Here is a 16669-nt window from a genome sequence, read left to right as displayed (position 1 = left end):
ACTTTGTTATTGGGTTAAAGTTAGTCATAAGGGGGAGGTTGGCCTTAAAGTTTTGAAGATGTTTGGTTATTGCCTGCCCATATGAGATCCTACAGTTTGGTTGCTTTTTCTGCTGCTTAATCTTCTTTACTGCTGCTTGACTCATTTGCCGGTTACCCTAGTTGCTTATCTTCAAGATTATACTTCGGAGATTCATTATTGGACAAAGATTGGTAAGAGATGCCTTTTTTGCTGATCAAGTCGGTCCAAGTTTGAAGGTCTATTTTTTTCAAGTTCTTGAAGGTCTATTTGGGAGCTGCATTCATTCTGAAGCTAGATTCTGCTACAACTTATTTTTCCCATTCTTCATTCAAGTTGGGCATTAGTACCTTGTATGCGCCAACTTGAGGGGGAGTGTTAGCATTGTTATGGAGAGAGTTTTTTTTTTTTTTAGAGTTTTTTTCTTCTTTAAGTCCAAGCTGGATCTTCCTTCTGTCTTATTTGTACAATCCAACTTGAGGGGGAGTGTTAGAATAATGTACTTCAGAATATTGTGGGGGTATTCTGGTCCTTTTGGGGTTATTTTTATGTTATTAAGTGTTATTAGTTTATGTCGGTTATGTGGGTTTTAGTCCCACATCGCCTAGCTTCTATTATTTGTAACTTCCCCTCTATTATAAATAGAGGGGCCTTTCTCTCATTAATACAAGCAATTCAATTATTTTATTCCCTCTCTCTAACCCACGGTTCAACCAACAATTATTAGTACACTTTCATGTTGATTTTTTGATGTTATAGGGTATATATTATAGCATACTAAATGACATTAAAAATAGAGAAAATAAAAAATAAAACATGGTCTCCATGATCGCCATGGCAACGCTATGGCGGGCGACTTATCGATATATTGATTAGACACCCCTCCACCGACTTGGATTGCCGTGACGACGTGACAACTATGATTGAGGTACATGAAGGACAAAGGATAAAGGAAGAAGTATGATAAATTATACGATGATGACCATATATGTAGATGGAGGACCCATCAACAATAATAACTTTGGATGGGTGATTAGTTTAATGGAAAGAAGAAACACATTAGATTTACCAATCATATGATTAGGAGTACTACAATCAATAGCTCAACTAGAAGGAGATGAAAAGGCAAGAAGCGTAGCATTACTTGTATGGGCAAATGTGGCAGTGGATGAGAGGATGAAAGACTCAAGTTACTGAAGTCAATTCAATAGCTGGTTATAGTCATCTTGAGTCACAAAGCCTAATGGACCAACTCTAGATGAAGCAAGATTGGTGTCATTAGCATCTAATGACACCATGTTAGGATTCCCAGTAGTTAGTAGGCACTGCTGAGTTTGCCATCTGTTGTGCCCACTCTGGTTCACCATACTCTAACCAACATTTGTCAATAGTATGATTGGGTTTTCTGCAGTGCTTACACTGTGTAGTGGTTGGCAGATTGCTGTCCTCCAGGACCACTTCCACCTTGTACACTACCTCTCCTAAACCACGACCATGTCCAGGAAAAACAGAACCACGTCCATGACCACTGCTACTAGTAACAAATGCAGGACTATCCTTGGACGAGATAGATGATTCAGATTGGCGAGAGAAGGAGAGAGTCCACTGAATTTGAAAGAATGCCTCATTCATAGAAGAAACTTTCTCACCAGCAAGGAGCTGGCTTTTTACAGGTTGCAAATCATAATCTAATCCAGAAAAAAAATTGACTACTTGAAAATTCAGCACGTTGAGATTTCAACACTTATATGTTAGTAGATAGGGGTTGGTAGACGTTTAGTTCTTCCCATATACCTTTGAGTGCACTATAATATTCACCAACTTATTTTCCATTTTGTTTGAAGGAAAAGATATTTTCATAAAGATCACACACTTGTTACATATTCTTGTCTTCTGAGAAACTCTGTTAAATCGTCCCAAACTCCCTTGGCGAGTGGTGTGAAACATAACATTGGCAGTCACAGATGGTTCCATACTGTTCCATAACCATATAAGTAAAGTATCATTCTCACACATCCATTCTTTATACACTATTTTGTCTGAAGATGGTGGGGATGACAATATCTTATCTACTTTTTCCTTTGTATTCTAGAAGTAATTTGGACATTAATATTTTCCGCAACTCCATTTGAGGTTTAGAGTCACCCATCAGAGAGAACATTATATTAGCAGTTATCAACATACACAATCACAACAATAGTTTGGTAGAGTCAAGAACAAACACCTCTCCAAATCGATAGAGAGAATAGAGGACTGTGGATGCTAAAAAGGGTTAAATATAGACGGTGGTTGATATATAATATGTATGTAATCAACCAGAATTTCAAAAACAGTGAAGAAACCAACAACTAATTGAAAACAGCAAGCATCCTCAAGTAGCGCAAAGTAAGGAATATTGGTGAATATTCTTATCTCCAGATCAGCGGCTCAGATTTGAGATTCCCATGAAAGTCAGTTCGAGCAGACTAGATGTAGAAGAACATCCTCTCAAAGTTGCATCAAATTTCAATGGTCAGATTCAGAGATATGGGCCAAAACTGAAAATAGAAACTCAAGATCCAAAAAAATAGGGAAGTTCAGAACTTCCAATCAAAGCAGTAAACCAGTCCCAAATTTTAATCGAATGTAGCTTGGGAATAGAAAAACATAGTCCCAAAGTATTGCTCCAATCTACCCGTAGGGTGATCAATACTCAGAGAGCTCCTTTCAAATCAAGAACTTGAAAAACAGGGCACCACAAGTAATGTAGTTGCAGAAACAATATGGCATGGCAGCGTTGCAGCAAGATAGTCTTCCTCATATACAGAAATCCCTTGTTTTATATATATATATATAAGAACCAAGGGAACCCATCATACAGAGGCAGCAGAAGCGCCATTGCAATCTAGAGCTTGGTTAAACCACCATACCTTGAGGAATTCTCCAAACAAAGAAAAAGAAGTAATCTAGGGTTGTTGATTAATACTGCTCTGATACCATGATGCAATATCAGATTAATATAATCAATAACCAAGAAGAGAAAAACAAGAAGAGATAAGAAAGGTGAAGAAAAGAGAAACCAAGAAAGAAAGAGCTGATCTAAATAGGTTTTTACCTAAACCTACATATATCGGGAGTGTCTAAATGGCACCTCTATAAGTGTATTTAGAACTTGACATCTTTTAATTGCCCCTTGTCTTATTCCTTATAGGTCTTTAAGCTAGGGGTATAAAACAATATTCAAAAATAATTGAAAGTGACTTATCATTATGTCATTATCAATATCAAAAGCTGTCATTGGCTTGCATATTTTTCGAGTACACAGTTGAAATAACAGTATGTAGTTGCAGAAATAATATGGCATGGCAGCGTTGCAGCAAGATAGTCTTCCTCATAGACAGAAGTCCCTTGTTTTATATATATATATAATAACCAAGGGAACCCATCATACAAAGAGGCAGCAGCAGCGCCATTGCAATCTAGAGCTAGGTTAAACCACCATACCTTGAGGAATTCTCCAAACAAAGAAAAAGAAGTAATCTAGGGTTGTTGATTAATACTGCTCTGATACCATGATGCAATATCAGATTAATATAATCAATAACCAAGAAGAGAAACACAAGAAGAGATAAGAAAGGAGAAGAAGAGAAACTGAGAAAGAAAGAGCTGATCTAAATAGGTTTTTACCTAAACCTACATATATCAGGAGTGTCTAAATGGCACCTCTATAAGTGTATTTAGAACTTGACATCTTTTAATTGGCCCTTGTCTTATTCCTTATAGGTCTTTAAGCTAGGGGTATAAAACAGTATTAAAAAATAATTGAAAGTGACTTATCATTATGTCATTATCAATATCAAAAGCTGTCATTGGCTTGCATATTTTTCGAGTACACAGTTGAAATAACAGTATGTAGTTGCAAAAATAATATGGCATGGCAGCGTTGCAGCAAGATAGTCTTCCTCATATACAGAAATCCCTTGTTTTATATATATATATAAGAACCAAGGGAACCCATCATACAAAGAGGCAGCAGCAGCGCCATTGCAATCTAGAGCTAGGTTAAACCACCATACCTTGAGGAATTCTCCAAACAAAGAAAAAGAAGTAATCTAGGGTTATTGATTAATACTGCTCTGATACCATGATGCAATATCAGATTAATATAATCAATAACCAAGAAGAGAAACAAAAGAAGAGATAAGAAAGGAGAAGAAAAGAGAAACCGAGAAAGAAAGAGCTGATCTAAATAGGTTTTTACCTAAACCTATATATAACAGGAGTGTCTGAATGGCACCTCTATAAGTGTATTTAGAACTTGACATCTTTTAATTGCCCCTTGTCTTATTCCTTATAGGTCTTTAAACTAGGGGTATAAAACAGTATTCAAAAATAATTGAAAGTGACTTATCATTATGTCATTATCAATATCAAAAGCTGTCATTGGTTTGTACATTTTTCGAGTACACAGTTGAAATAACAGTATGTACCCTCGTTGGGAAAAAGTGTGTTATACTAAAGGGGTAAAAAAAGAAGGCTGCAAATATTGACACCTTAAGGGGTGTCAATAAGAAAATCCCATCTCTCATATATATATATCTTAACTACTTCAATGAATTTACAAAACTGCCCATTACTTAACAACTTAGAACAATACCCTATATACACACATAACATAAAGACTATGACAATACAGTCCCTGCGATATATAAATAAAAGTTTTAAATATCAACAGCGGTAATATCTTTATTTTATTTGGTGCAGTGCTGTTGTTTATCTAAATGTAATGCAAACTACTTGAGATTGCAGTTGGTGAAAAATTTCTTCTATTTATAATTTTTGTGGCTAATTCTTTATTCTGCCAATGAACTGAAGCCAAAAGGGCAATGTGGATCGAGCTGAAGACTTGGTAAGGGAGATGGAAGAAGGAGGGATTGATGCTCCAATTGATATATATCATACTATGATGGATGGTTATACAAATATTGGCAATGAGGAGAAATGTCTCACTGTGTTCGAAAGACTTAAGGTACATGAAACAGAAAATCTCTTAATGCTTTTTACAGAACGGGACTGGATCCTAGTTTTGGGACTTTTTATACAGGAGAGTTCTGGGATTGACCCCCTTGGGACTGGAACTGGTAAGGAACTGTCCCGCTTGACACCCTTAACTGTGACACCTTTTACAGATTAGGAAGTTTGAAGCTGTTTATTTCTGATTGTGTTTGTAATATTAAGAGCTATTATTAGATCATGGAAATTGTTTGACCTTTGAATGGACATGTTGTCTTTTGATTCATTGTTGTGGTGGCAGGCCAAAAACCTTAACCTTAAATTATTAGTGTTTTTTATCTTTTGATAGAAAATCTCAGGTTCCAGCACTTTCTGGAAAATATGATGTCACCAGGTATTAAACAGTAACATTTTTTAGTTTTGGGTACCCTTGAGATTCGTGGTCTTTGTTAAAAAAAAAGGGCGTACCCAGTGCACAGGCTCCCACCACTGCGGGGTTTGGGGTGGGTCATAATGTATGCCGCCTTGCCCTTGCTTCCCGGAGAGGCTTTTTCCCGACTCGAACCCACAACCACTAGGTCTTTATGTGTATTATAAATAGGATAGAAAGGGTGTAGGCTCCCTAACCATGTGTGGCTACCCTCTCTCCCCTGAATGCTTGATTTACGTTTCTCTCCCCCTCCCCCCCAACATTTTATTGAGCACCCCTCAATATACTTTTTGATCTCTATGTTATATATTATATAAACATTTGCTTTTCATAATAGTATGTACAACATATTTTGTAGTTTGAAAATGTCATATTACCAACTTTTGCTCATTACATAGGATACTATTTTCCAAATAGAAGATCTATTTGGTCAGCTAAGTTTATATTAGCAACAGTCTTCTAGAAGAAAACTTCTATTTTTGTAAAACAAACTATTGTAAACCAATCGCCAACCAGAAAATTCTAGTAGAAGATTGTTACGTGCACAAATATGGGTGGAGAGAAAATAGGAAAAAAGAGAAAAATAAAGATGAAGATAGAAGAAGTAGGAGAGAAAATAGTGAATATTTATGGCTCTACGGACAAAGCCAGACGTCTTGGTTTATTGGGATGTAGCCAACCTCTTCTCAAGATAACCTCTAGAGATAAATTAGGGATTCAAGGACTCCTATTAGGTTATCTATAAATAAGTAAATAGAGTAAGCAACTACTTCTTAGTAAACGAACTACCCATTCCCTATCAACTCCTCTAACTTCTTTCCTCTTTTCTCCTTAACTTCTCTCCACTACTTACCTGAACAATAACTCCTTAGCCACCTAAAATACTCTACATAATACCCTCCTTGAATACTTGAATTACACCCCATACCCCATCACCGTAAGTCCGTAACATTCCATCCCCTTTGGAATCGTCCTTATCCTCAAGGACAATGAAATTAAGGAAAATAAAAGCCTACCAGGATCCCATATCTTAATAGAGCAAACCCCAATAGATGGAGCAAGATGAGCGTGATTCTCTTGGGTGATGGCCATCTCACGACTTGCAGATCCACCCGTAGGGCATGACATCACCTTTGTTAGTTACTTCATAGACATTCCACAACTCTTTACAAAATTTATGGCTTTAAAGGATATGAACTTTGAAGGGAGCGGCACTTGATTTGCATGCTTGGACTTCATTTTCTTCTTCCTCTTCGCCTTTGTCTGCTCCGAGTACACCATTGTTGATGCTTCAATTGGTAGCAATTCAATTGCATTGGCTACAAGCTCTTCCTTTGATCTCCTTACTTCGCTTGAGGATTCTTTCATTGTAAGGTTTTTGACTAACGTACGCAACCCTGGCTTGTCAAACAAATCGGTATGCTTTTCCATGATTTTGGTATGCTTCCCTATGATTTGCTGTTGTCCAATGTGAAGTGAACTTACTTCGCCTTCCAATTTTTCGACCCTTTCTCTCATCCCTGGCTTTGATAGCAGGTGTTATATGCACAAATATGGGTGGAGAAAAGTTAGGGAAAAAAGAGAAAAATAAGGATGAAAATAGAAGAAATAGGAGAGAATAGGGAATATATTTGGCTTTACGGACGAAGCTGGACTCCTTGGCTTATTGATTCAAAGACTCCTACTAGATTATCGTTGCCATAAATAAGCAAATAGAATAAGCAATTACTTCTTAGTTAACGAACTACCCATTCCCTATCAACTCCTCTAACTTCTTTCCGCTACTCTTCTTAACTTCTCTCCACTACTTACCCGTACATAACTCCTTAGCCAACCTAAAACACTCTACATAATACCCTCCCTGAATACATGAATAAGTGAATTACACCCATACCTCATAATTGTAACAAACATAGTTGTCATGGCGTCGCCATGGCGTCCTGGCGCTGGAGAGGGTTGCATGGTGACCTACGCCATGGCATCCCTCTTCGATTTCTTCTTCCTGTCTTCGATTTTTTCTTCCCTCTTCGATTTCTTCTTTCCCTCGTCAATTTCTTTCGATTTCTTCTTTCCCTCTTCGATTTTTTCTTCCCTCTTCGATTTCTTCTTTCCCTCTTCAATTTCTTTCGATTTCTTCTTTCCCTCTTCGATTTCTTCTTCCTGTCTTCTTTCCCTCTTCGATTTCTTCTTCCTGTCTTTTTTCCCTCTTCGATTTCTTTCGATTTCTTCTTCGATTTCTGAATTTTCTTCTTAAAACTTGAGAAACAATAGAGAAAAAATAAAACATGGCTTGAGTATACATCTATTAACACATTAAAAATAGAGAAAATAAAAAATAAAACATGGTCGACATGCTCGCCATGTCGATATATCGACGTGACACCCCTCCACCGACTTGGATCGCCGTGACGCCGTGACAACTATGGTAACAAATATTAGTACAGCAGGATTGCAGAACAGGAGAACAAACCAGAATTGGGAGAAACTTTATAACTTAAGATAATTCAGAACACAACAAAACTTTAATCGAATGGTCTATTCAACTAACAGAAACCCTGCAGAATTTGGGCCAAATCTGATAGAATAGGGAGATTCAGTCAAGTCCTAGGGCTATTACAAATGTAAGTAGCAGTTCCAGAACAGTATTAATCGACCAGAAAATTTCAGATCTGAGAACAGAATTTCAGAGTATTTGAATGACAATCTTAAGTCCCAGATTATGGCCAAATCAGAATAGTAACTAAAGAGGAATTGTAAGAGAGAACAACCAGAAACTTGGGAGAAGACGGGAACCGTAAGCATGATTAAGCTGAAGATAACTGACCTGTAAACTGGAATGAAAATATAGAAAGATAAGGACAGTAAAGGCCAGGTGATGCAGTTCAGTGCTGAGAGAAGAGGCAAAACAAAGCCTGCGTATTCTTAGTCCTATTGTTATTTTTGCTTTTCATCTAATATTCTGCAGAATTTCATCAAGTATACCTCTATGCGATATTCTATTTTGTCCATTCTGTTCAACAAAACTTCAGTCATGAATTCCTCTCTAACCCATTGTCGGATGATCTATTATTTTTAGTATGTTGTTCTACTCCTTCCCCTCCACATTTGAGACAAGTTTGGTGTTCATTCAACCAGTCAATGGTGAGTTTTAGCTATTTTTCTTTTTCTAATTCTGGATTTTGAGTTTTGGCTGTTTTTCTTTAAGTTTCTAATTCTGGATTTTTAGTTTCTACTTTCTGTCATTGCTTTTTTTTCCCAATCTAACCATCATCCTGCTTTGATATTTTAACCACTTAGCCACCCCATTTAGGCCTTGATTCTATATAATTTCATTGGATGTAGAGTTTGTTAGTTCTAACTCCATTTAGTTTCTGCCCCTATTTCTCAGATTTTAGGTTCACTGTGATTCTGGTTTCTTTAGGTTTGCTAGTGTTTGTTTGTTTCAGCCTAACATACCTCATCATCTCCCCTACCTCTGTTTATAGTTTGTAGAATCTTCAGTTTGGTTCTGATCTTTTGTAATCTCCTGCAGCAGGAATCACTGATTTGTAGGCCTTTTTCCTGGTCAGTCTACGGTTTGCTTGCCTTGCTTATCATTTGACCAGTTTGTCAATTGAATAAGTTTGCTAATCAAATTATGGATATACAAGCTGAACTCAGTACATAGTTGTCAAGGTGTCGTCATAGGTGACAAAGCACTTTTTAAAACCTGGGTGTGTGCACGGCTTGTTGTTTGCGATGTTTTATTACTTTTTCTGTTATATAAAACCAATGTCTTATCTGACATTTTTAAAGGGTGGTGAACATTGTTTAGATACTGTGTCAAGCATGGGATCATGTCCCATGCATGTGTATAAAAAAAATTTACAAAAGATAGAAAGGAGAGAAGAGATTCAAAGAGGTAGAAGCCGCGGAACGAACTGCTGACTATGTGGAGGAACAAAACTCTTCTCCACTGCTTCAGGTGGTTTCTCTGCGGTTGCCTTGACCAACCAGGTGATTTTCTTTTCTTTTTTTTCCCCTTCTCCTCTTTCTGCTTCTCTCCCTCTCTCCCATCTCCTCCTTGAATCTCACTGCGTAGTACGGCTTCTCCACCTGCATAATCATGATGTATGGTGTTGGAGATGTCAAAATTAGCACCCTTGGTGTCCTCCGACTAGTTGTAGATGATCTGATGCACCACCGTCCACGTGTTCTGCAGAAACGAGAAAAAAATAGCTATGCTATGTAAATAACTATATGTAACTAAGCTTCTCATAAAATAAACTATATGTAGCAAAGCTATGCACACTTAGGGAGCCTGAGCGATGCCTAGGCGGGCATCTAGGGGACAGGTGCCTAGGTGCTTGACCACTGCCTTAGGTCGCCTTCTCACTGTGACAACTATGACTCAAATAAATAATTGATAAAATAATGTTTGCATTGTAAGTTTGGTATAATGCAATCAATTTTCAGTTCATATCAAGAGCGCTAGAGAAAATGTATATCTATATCACACAGTTCACACCAATTATTGATGATAGAGGGATACTTCCAAGTTACAAGTTCAGATATCTAGGATCCGTGATAAATAAAGGAGGAAAAAAGATAAAGAGCAGGGTGGATCAAGTGAAGAGGTGCTTTTGAAACATTGTGTGGTAGACAAATTATTCTATAACCGAAAGGGAAATTTTATAGAATAATTATAAGATTAGCAATGATGTATGGAGCTGAATGTTGGGCTGTGTAGTAACAACATAGGAATAAAATTAATGTAGCTGTCATAAGGATGTTGTGATAGATGAGTGGTGAAACTAGAATAGATAAAACAAGGAATGAAAATATTAGAGGTAAATTAGGAGTAACTCTGATACATGATAAGTTCAAAGAAATCTGTTTGAGGTAGCTTGGACATGTGCCACAAAGTTCTTTGAGTGCACTGGTAAGGAGTGGTATGATTTAGATTGGAGGCACTACAAGAGCAAGGGGCAGACCTAAAATGACTTTAGGAGAAGTGGTGAGAAACAATATGCATGGATAGGATTGACAAGAAGTATGGCTTTGAATAGAGTTGAAGGATGACACAGGATCCATCTAACTGTCCCCATTTAGTTGGGATGCAGCTTAGTTGAGTTGTATTCTCTACATAACTGTGGCTCTATGTGCTATTATCTGGTTCTTGCATTTCCATATGATATTACCGTATAAAACATGGTTTAGTATTGTTCTTATTTGATTATTAAGTTCTGGCTTATTTGTGCTTTGATTAATTGGTCCATGCAGTATATGTAAAAGAATGAAAAAGGCCTTTGTTTTCAGTATATGTCCTAATGACATGTAGAAATGTATCCAGATCACGGATGCTATATTTATGTCTGATGTACTGGTCTCCACTGTTAATGTTGCTGCAGGAATGCGGTTTTACTCCTTCAGTGATAAGCTTTGGGTGCCTACTTAATCTTTACACGAAGGTGATGCCATCTCATTTACTCTAATCTCATTTGTTGCAGGCCTTGCTCATCTTCTGGTCACTCTGTGTGTGTGTGTGTGTTGAAGCTTGAGAATAAACCAGAGGATTTAAACGAGAGGAACAAGAGATTTGCAAAAATGAGATGAAAGAGTTAGAATCTATGAATGGATAGATATGGATAGTTTCAAGCAATAGAACAGGATTCATAGCAGGGGAAAGAGGAAGAAGAGAAGAGAAGAGATAGAAGAAGAGAGCTGGGAGAGTGAGGGAGAGAATACTCCACTCACCTATTTTCTTCATTAACAATATTCTTGAAATTACACATAACTCCCTGAGGAGGTAAAAGGAAATAAAAACAAAAGATGGAAAATACAACTTAACATGACTTATAACAAGCCAGTTATAAAAGTACTCTTTATAACATAAACTCATAACACTCCCCCTCAAGCTAGAGAATAAATGTCATGCATTCCCAGCTTGCATAAGAGGATACTGAACTGGTTAGGAATGAGACCCTTGGTAAAGATGTCTGCCACTTGATCACCTGTTTTCATAAAGGGAGTACAAATGCAACCAAAATCCAACTTTTCTTTAATGAAGTGTCTATCAATCTCAATGTGCTTCGTTCGGTCGTGTTGCACAGGATTATGAGCAATACTGATAGCGGCCTTGTTATCACAATAAAGCCATATAGGTCCCTCAGTATCAAATCCCAACTCTTGAATCAACCGCCTCAGCCATATGAGTTCATACACCCCATTAGCCATGACTCTAAATGCCTCAGCATTGGATCTAGCTACAACTGATTGTTTTTTACTCCATGTAACCAAATTACCACCTACAAAGGTACAATAACCAGATGTGGATCGTCTGTAAAAAACTGAACCAGCCCAATCAGCATCAGTGTAGCCCTCTATCCTCACATGATTATGCCTGGCAAATAGAAGTCCTTTTCCGGGGGAGGATTTCAAGAATCTGATGATGCGATAAACTGCATCCAAGTGCCCACTCTTGGGAGCATCCATGAATTGGCTCGCCACTGCAACTGCATAAGTTATGTCTGGCCGAGTTAAGGAGGGATTGATCAGTTTCTCAACTAATCTCTGGTACTTACCTGCATCCATAAGAGGAGAACCACACTCTTCTCCAAGCTTGTGATTTGGATCAATTGGGGAGTTTGCTGGTTTGCACCCCAACATTCCTGTTTCTTTCAATAGGTCCAAGACAAACTTTCTCTGGCATATATTGATTCCTTTCTTTGACCTTGATACTTCAATACCCAAGAATTACTTCAAAAGTCCAAGATCTTTAATCTCAAACTATTGGGCCCGGTAAAATTTCAATCTACTTATCTCAGCCTTGTCATTCCCAGAATCCCAGTCACTACAATGTCATCAACATAAACAATGAGAGCTGTGACCGTACCATTTCCTTGCCGAATAAACAAAGTTTGGTCAGCCTAGTTCTGGGAGTACCCATTTTTGAGAATAACTTGCCTAAATCTCTCAAACCAGGCCTTAGGAGATTGCTTGAGGCCATAAAGTGCCTTTTTTAGGAGCCACACTTTCTCTTTTGCTGAGGGAAACTTGAAACCCGGACGAGGCTGCATATACACTTCTTCTAAGTCACCATGGAGAAAGGCATTCTTCACATCTAATTGGTACAACGGCCAGTCTCTATTGGCAGCCACTGATAGGAGGACTGATGCAGAACCAAGGGCAACATCCGCAAGAATAAGAAGCCCTAGGATTAGGGCCTGTTTGGAGCCTTAGTTTCTTAGTTTCCATACTTAGTTTATTTTCTGTCTAATTGTAAACTTAAATTGAACCAGTTCAAACCACGGTCTAATTTAAGTGATTTAATTCTATTGGTTGCTTAGGGAATCTTTTTTTTTAAGTTGTTTTTTTAGTCACCACACCCTCCACGATTTCTAAAGAGGGCGTGATTTATTTTTGTAATAGGAATGAGCCTAGTGATTCAAATTCCTAGGCTGAATAGGAATTAAGCCTTTGGCCAAGTTATAAATAAAGTAAATCGTGGGAGGCTCCCCCATAATTCAAAATTCAAAAAATATTTTCTGCTTGCTGCCATTGCTGCTGCTGCCTTGCTCTATCGAGTGCTGCCACAATAATCACACTTGATGGGAGGTCGATCATTGCCCGTACGATCAATCCCAGCACCACGGGCAGAATTTCCACGGGAACTAAACTGAGAAACTAGAGAGAAGGGCAGATCGTTCCTTTGTAGCGGGCTGAATCGTCTTCAGCACCAACAAGAGAATATGCCTATTCAAGGGAGGGAAGAGGATCACGATGAAGGACAGCAGCCCGGATCTGACCGAACTCAATATTGAGTCCAGCAAGAAAATCAAACACACGCAAGTCCTCTTCCCATTTCTGAAACGCAGTAGTATCCGCCTCACAGGTAGCAGTAAAAGTCTCAAAAAAATCCAATTGTTGCCACATGGTACACAACTTGGAGTAATACTGGGAAGGGACAACTCCATTTGCTTGGTCTGAAGAATTTTTTGGCGAAGCTCATACCGAGTAGCAGCATGGCCAACTTTGGAGTAAGTATCCTTGGCTGTCTTCCAGATCTTCGCAGCCGTGTCAAGAAGAAGATAACGCTCGGCGATTTCTTGTTCCATAGAGTTGACAAGAAAATTGGAAGTTACCCACTTGTCAAGCGCAGAACCAGCCTCAGATGGTTTGGCGACCATGCCTGTGATATAGCCAGAAAGACTACGGGAACCGATAGCAAAGTGGTAGGAACGAAACCACAACAAATAATTGCTTCCATTCAGTTTAATGGAGCTAGTCTGGAACGGAAGGAAATCACGCTGATTCATGCCTTCGTGGCCAGAGGTGGCTGTGGTAATGTCGGAATCTCCTGGCATGATGGCTGGTTATATAAAAAATCACCGGGAAGATAGAAAAAAAATTCTGCCGAATGGACATAAGTCATCAAGAGCCCAAAAGCCCCTTGGTGGGACTTGGGAGTCAACTCACCACCAAGGGTGGAGAAGGGACCGTGGGAACAAGAAGAAGGGAGAAACCCTTCCGCAAAAAACAAAGGGAGTGGCGGAAGGGTCTAGGGAGGCGGAAAAAAGGTGGTGGTGGCCGAAGGTGTGGGGAGGTGAGAAAGAGGCTGGCGGAAGTGGTGGGAGGAGGGGGAAGGTGGAGGCGAGGTGGAAGAGAGGCTGCCGGTGGTGGGTGGTGGTGGAAGGGAGGGGTGGGGCTAGGGCTCGATCGCGAGAGAGAGGGAGGAGAAGAAAAATCGAAAAAAAATCATCTCCAGGATCCTCGGATTGATTCCCGCTCTGATGCCATGTGGAATTCCTTGAATGTGGCTTGTGTACAATGTGTCCACAGCCTCTTTATTTATAACTAGATGAGGAACATTCCAGAATGGATACAAATGACAATAATACCCCTAGGACAGAATTACCCTTGTACCCATTACATTACAACAGTACCCTTTATAACTTAAACTCTAACAGAAAGAGGGGGGGGGCAAAGAGGTAAGCAGACTGCTGCTAACTTTGACCACCAAACTGAACACATTGCAAATCAACCGAACAACAGACCAATGGAATGCCTTTCTCAGCTTCTTCAGTCATCCCTTATGTAGAATACTACACTTGATTAATTCTTAGTATTCTATCAAAAAAAAAATAATTCTTACTATGTGTACCCCTCCTCTACCTCTTCCTTTTAATGATTTCACCCCCGTACGTTGTGTTTCTGATGCTAACTTTTCTATGCACATCCTCTGATTTTCTTTTCTTTTTATTGTGATCCTCAAATTTGGTACTTACAGTTTTTTTTTGCTCTGTTGACACTTAGTGATGTCCACCTCAACTTGATTTCTATTTTGCATAAATTTCTTGTTAGGTGATGTACTGATGTCCCTTTTTTTCAATTAAAGAAACCAATGCCATACCCCCAACCCCCAAAAGGCTGCTTGCCCAAAGGCAAATAAATAAACTTTCATTTTGGAGACCAACCTACATGTCATTCATCTTCTTGACAGGCTCCACCGTTCTTTTTTACCTTACAAAATCTCCCATCTCCGTGGCACACTCATTTTTCATCCCTTTGTTAATTTTTTCCTACTGTGCTATTGAGCTGCTTGATTTTCAGTGTTTTTGAAGCCAGTTGCCTGATCATCTAGTTGCAAACAGAAACCCATGGTCAAGGGACCTTCTCCAGCGTGGGACACTTATTCTTCGGTTTCTGGGTGATTGCCCAAGGACCTTGTCAGCTCCTACATGAGTTATACATATCCAATTCGTAAAAATATTCATGATCTACTGACTGAGAGCATCTAACATGAGAGATTTTGCCTATCATTCTGTGTTAGGTTCCACTTTAAAAAAAACAGGAATCAAATACAGGAAAAAGTTCAATGTCGCTTAGACATTCCTGTTTCATCGCTTCCTTGGCTTAGGAACATTGTTAATGCAATGAATTTCTCATCTTCATTGGAGTCCCAAGTCCCATCCAAATTTATTGTCATTTTTTTTCTTCTTAATTTCTCTGTTCTACAGCTTCTGCCCTCTTCACCACATTTCTGTATCAGTTTCCTGACTCTGTGCTTCATTAGCTTAAGAGTTTAAATCCAAAACCTCATTTTTCTTGGACCAACACTGACTGTTGAATGGCTAAATTTTATGTCTCTTATCTTCCACTACATCCCAAGGGAGTTGATAACCAAACTATTGTGCAACTCCTTGTAACCTGTGTGTCATCAAGCTCCTTCAAGGCAGCTTAAGTTTTTTCCTTTTACAGACACCGTTGGCTGTATTCTGAAACACATGCTATTGTATGAGAGAGAGATGCAATTATGCATAGAGTGGACATTGGACTTATGGCTGTGGCTACAAAGCGGGGAAGCCTTTGAACTCAAGGGCATCTAGCCCACGGAAATAGCATATGTTCTGCATACTCTATGGATTCTTACTCACAAACCCAAGCTCTGTTATAGCTGAGGAGGAAGTTTCCTTGATAAAGCTGAGCAAACCCATATTGATGTAATATTATTGCTCTAAGCTTGTTGTTAAAACAATAGTGTTTATGGTTAATATATCCTTTACAAATTTTACATCAGATACATAAGTGAAAAATACTGTGTAAAATTGCCTGTTGTAACTGAATTCATGCTGTACAGCCTAACTCCCATCATTTTATGATTATGAGTAATTTTATGATGAGATCTAAATACTATTTTCACATTATTTATGTTTCATTGTTTAATGTTTCAGATGGGAAAGATTTCCAAAGCCTTGGATGTCAGCAAAACAATGGAATCATGTGGCATAAAACACAACATGAAAACATACACCATGATGATCAATGGATTTTTAAAACTAAATGATTGGGCAAATGCATTCGCTATTTTTGAAGATGTGGTGAAAGCAGGCATGAAGCCTGATGCTGTGCTCTACAATAATGTTATCAGAGCATTCTGTGGCATGGGTAACATGGATCGAGCCATTCGTACCATTGAACAAATGCAGAGGGAAAGACATAGGCCCACTTCACGGACATTTATGCCAATCATACATGGCTATGCAAAAGCTGGAGAAATGAGAAGAGCCCTTGAGATTTTCAATATGATGAGGAAGTGTGGATGCATTCCTACAGTTTACACTTTCAATGCTCTGATTCTTGGCCTTGTTGAAAAACGCCAGGTAATTTGTGATTTGGAGAGAAAAGAGTGTGATAGACCTAAAGGTAAGACTGTTAAAACTGGTCATATCTGCACTTCTAGACATGGAT

At 38.6% G+C, this 16669-nt stretch overlaps 1 protein-coding gene across 1 annotated transcript in view; it reads left to right on the top strand.

Annotated features, from left to right (window-relative positions):
- LOC122671619 (pentatricopeptide repeat-containing protein At5g04810, chloroplastic-like) overlaps positions 1-16669 on the top strand; it is a 41227-nt gene that overhangs the window by 20844 nt on the left and 3714 nt on the right. Inside the window, exons 5-7 of the mRNA XM_043868951.1 lie at positions 4873-5026; positions 10831-10890; positions 16153-16581. Of these exons, the coding sequence (XP_043724886.1) occupies positions 4873-5026; positions 10831-10890; positions 16153-16581 (643 nt within the window). The remainder of the gene's footprint in view (positions 1-4872; positions 5027-10830; positions 10891-16152; positions 16582-16669) is intronic.

The sequence above is a fragment of the Telopea speciosissima genome, chromosome 8 (genome assembly GCF_018873765.1).
Source record: "Telopea speciosissima isolate NSW1024214 ecotype Mountain lineage chromosome 8, Tspe_v1, whole genome shotgun sequence".
Lineage (NCBI taxonomy): Eukaryota > Viridiplantae > Streptophyta > Magnoliopsida > Proteales > Proteaceae > Telopea > Telopea speciosissima.
Note: the sequence above shows the minus strand (reverse complement) of the source record. Positions and strands in the feature narration are given on the sequence as shown.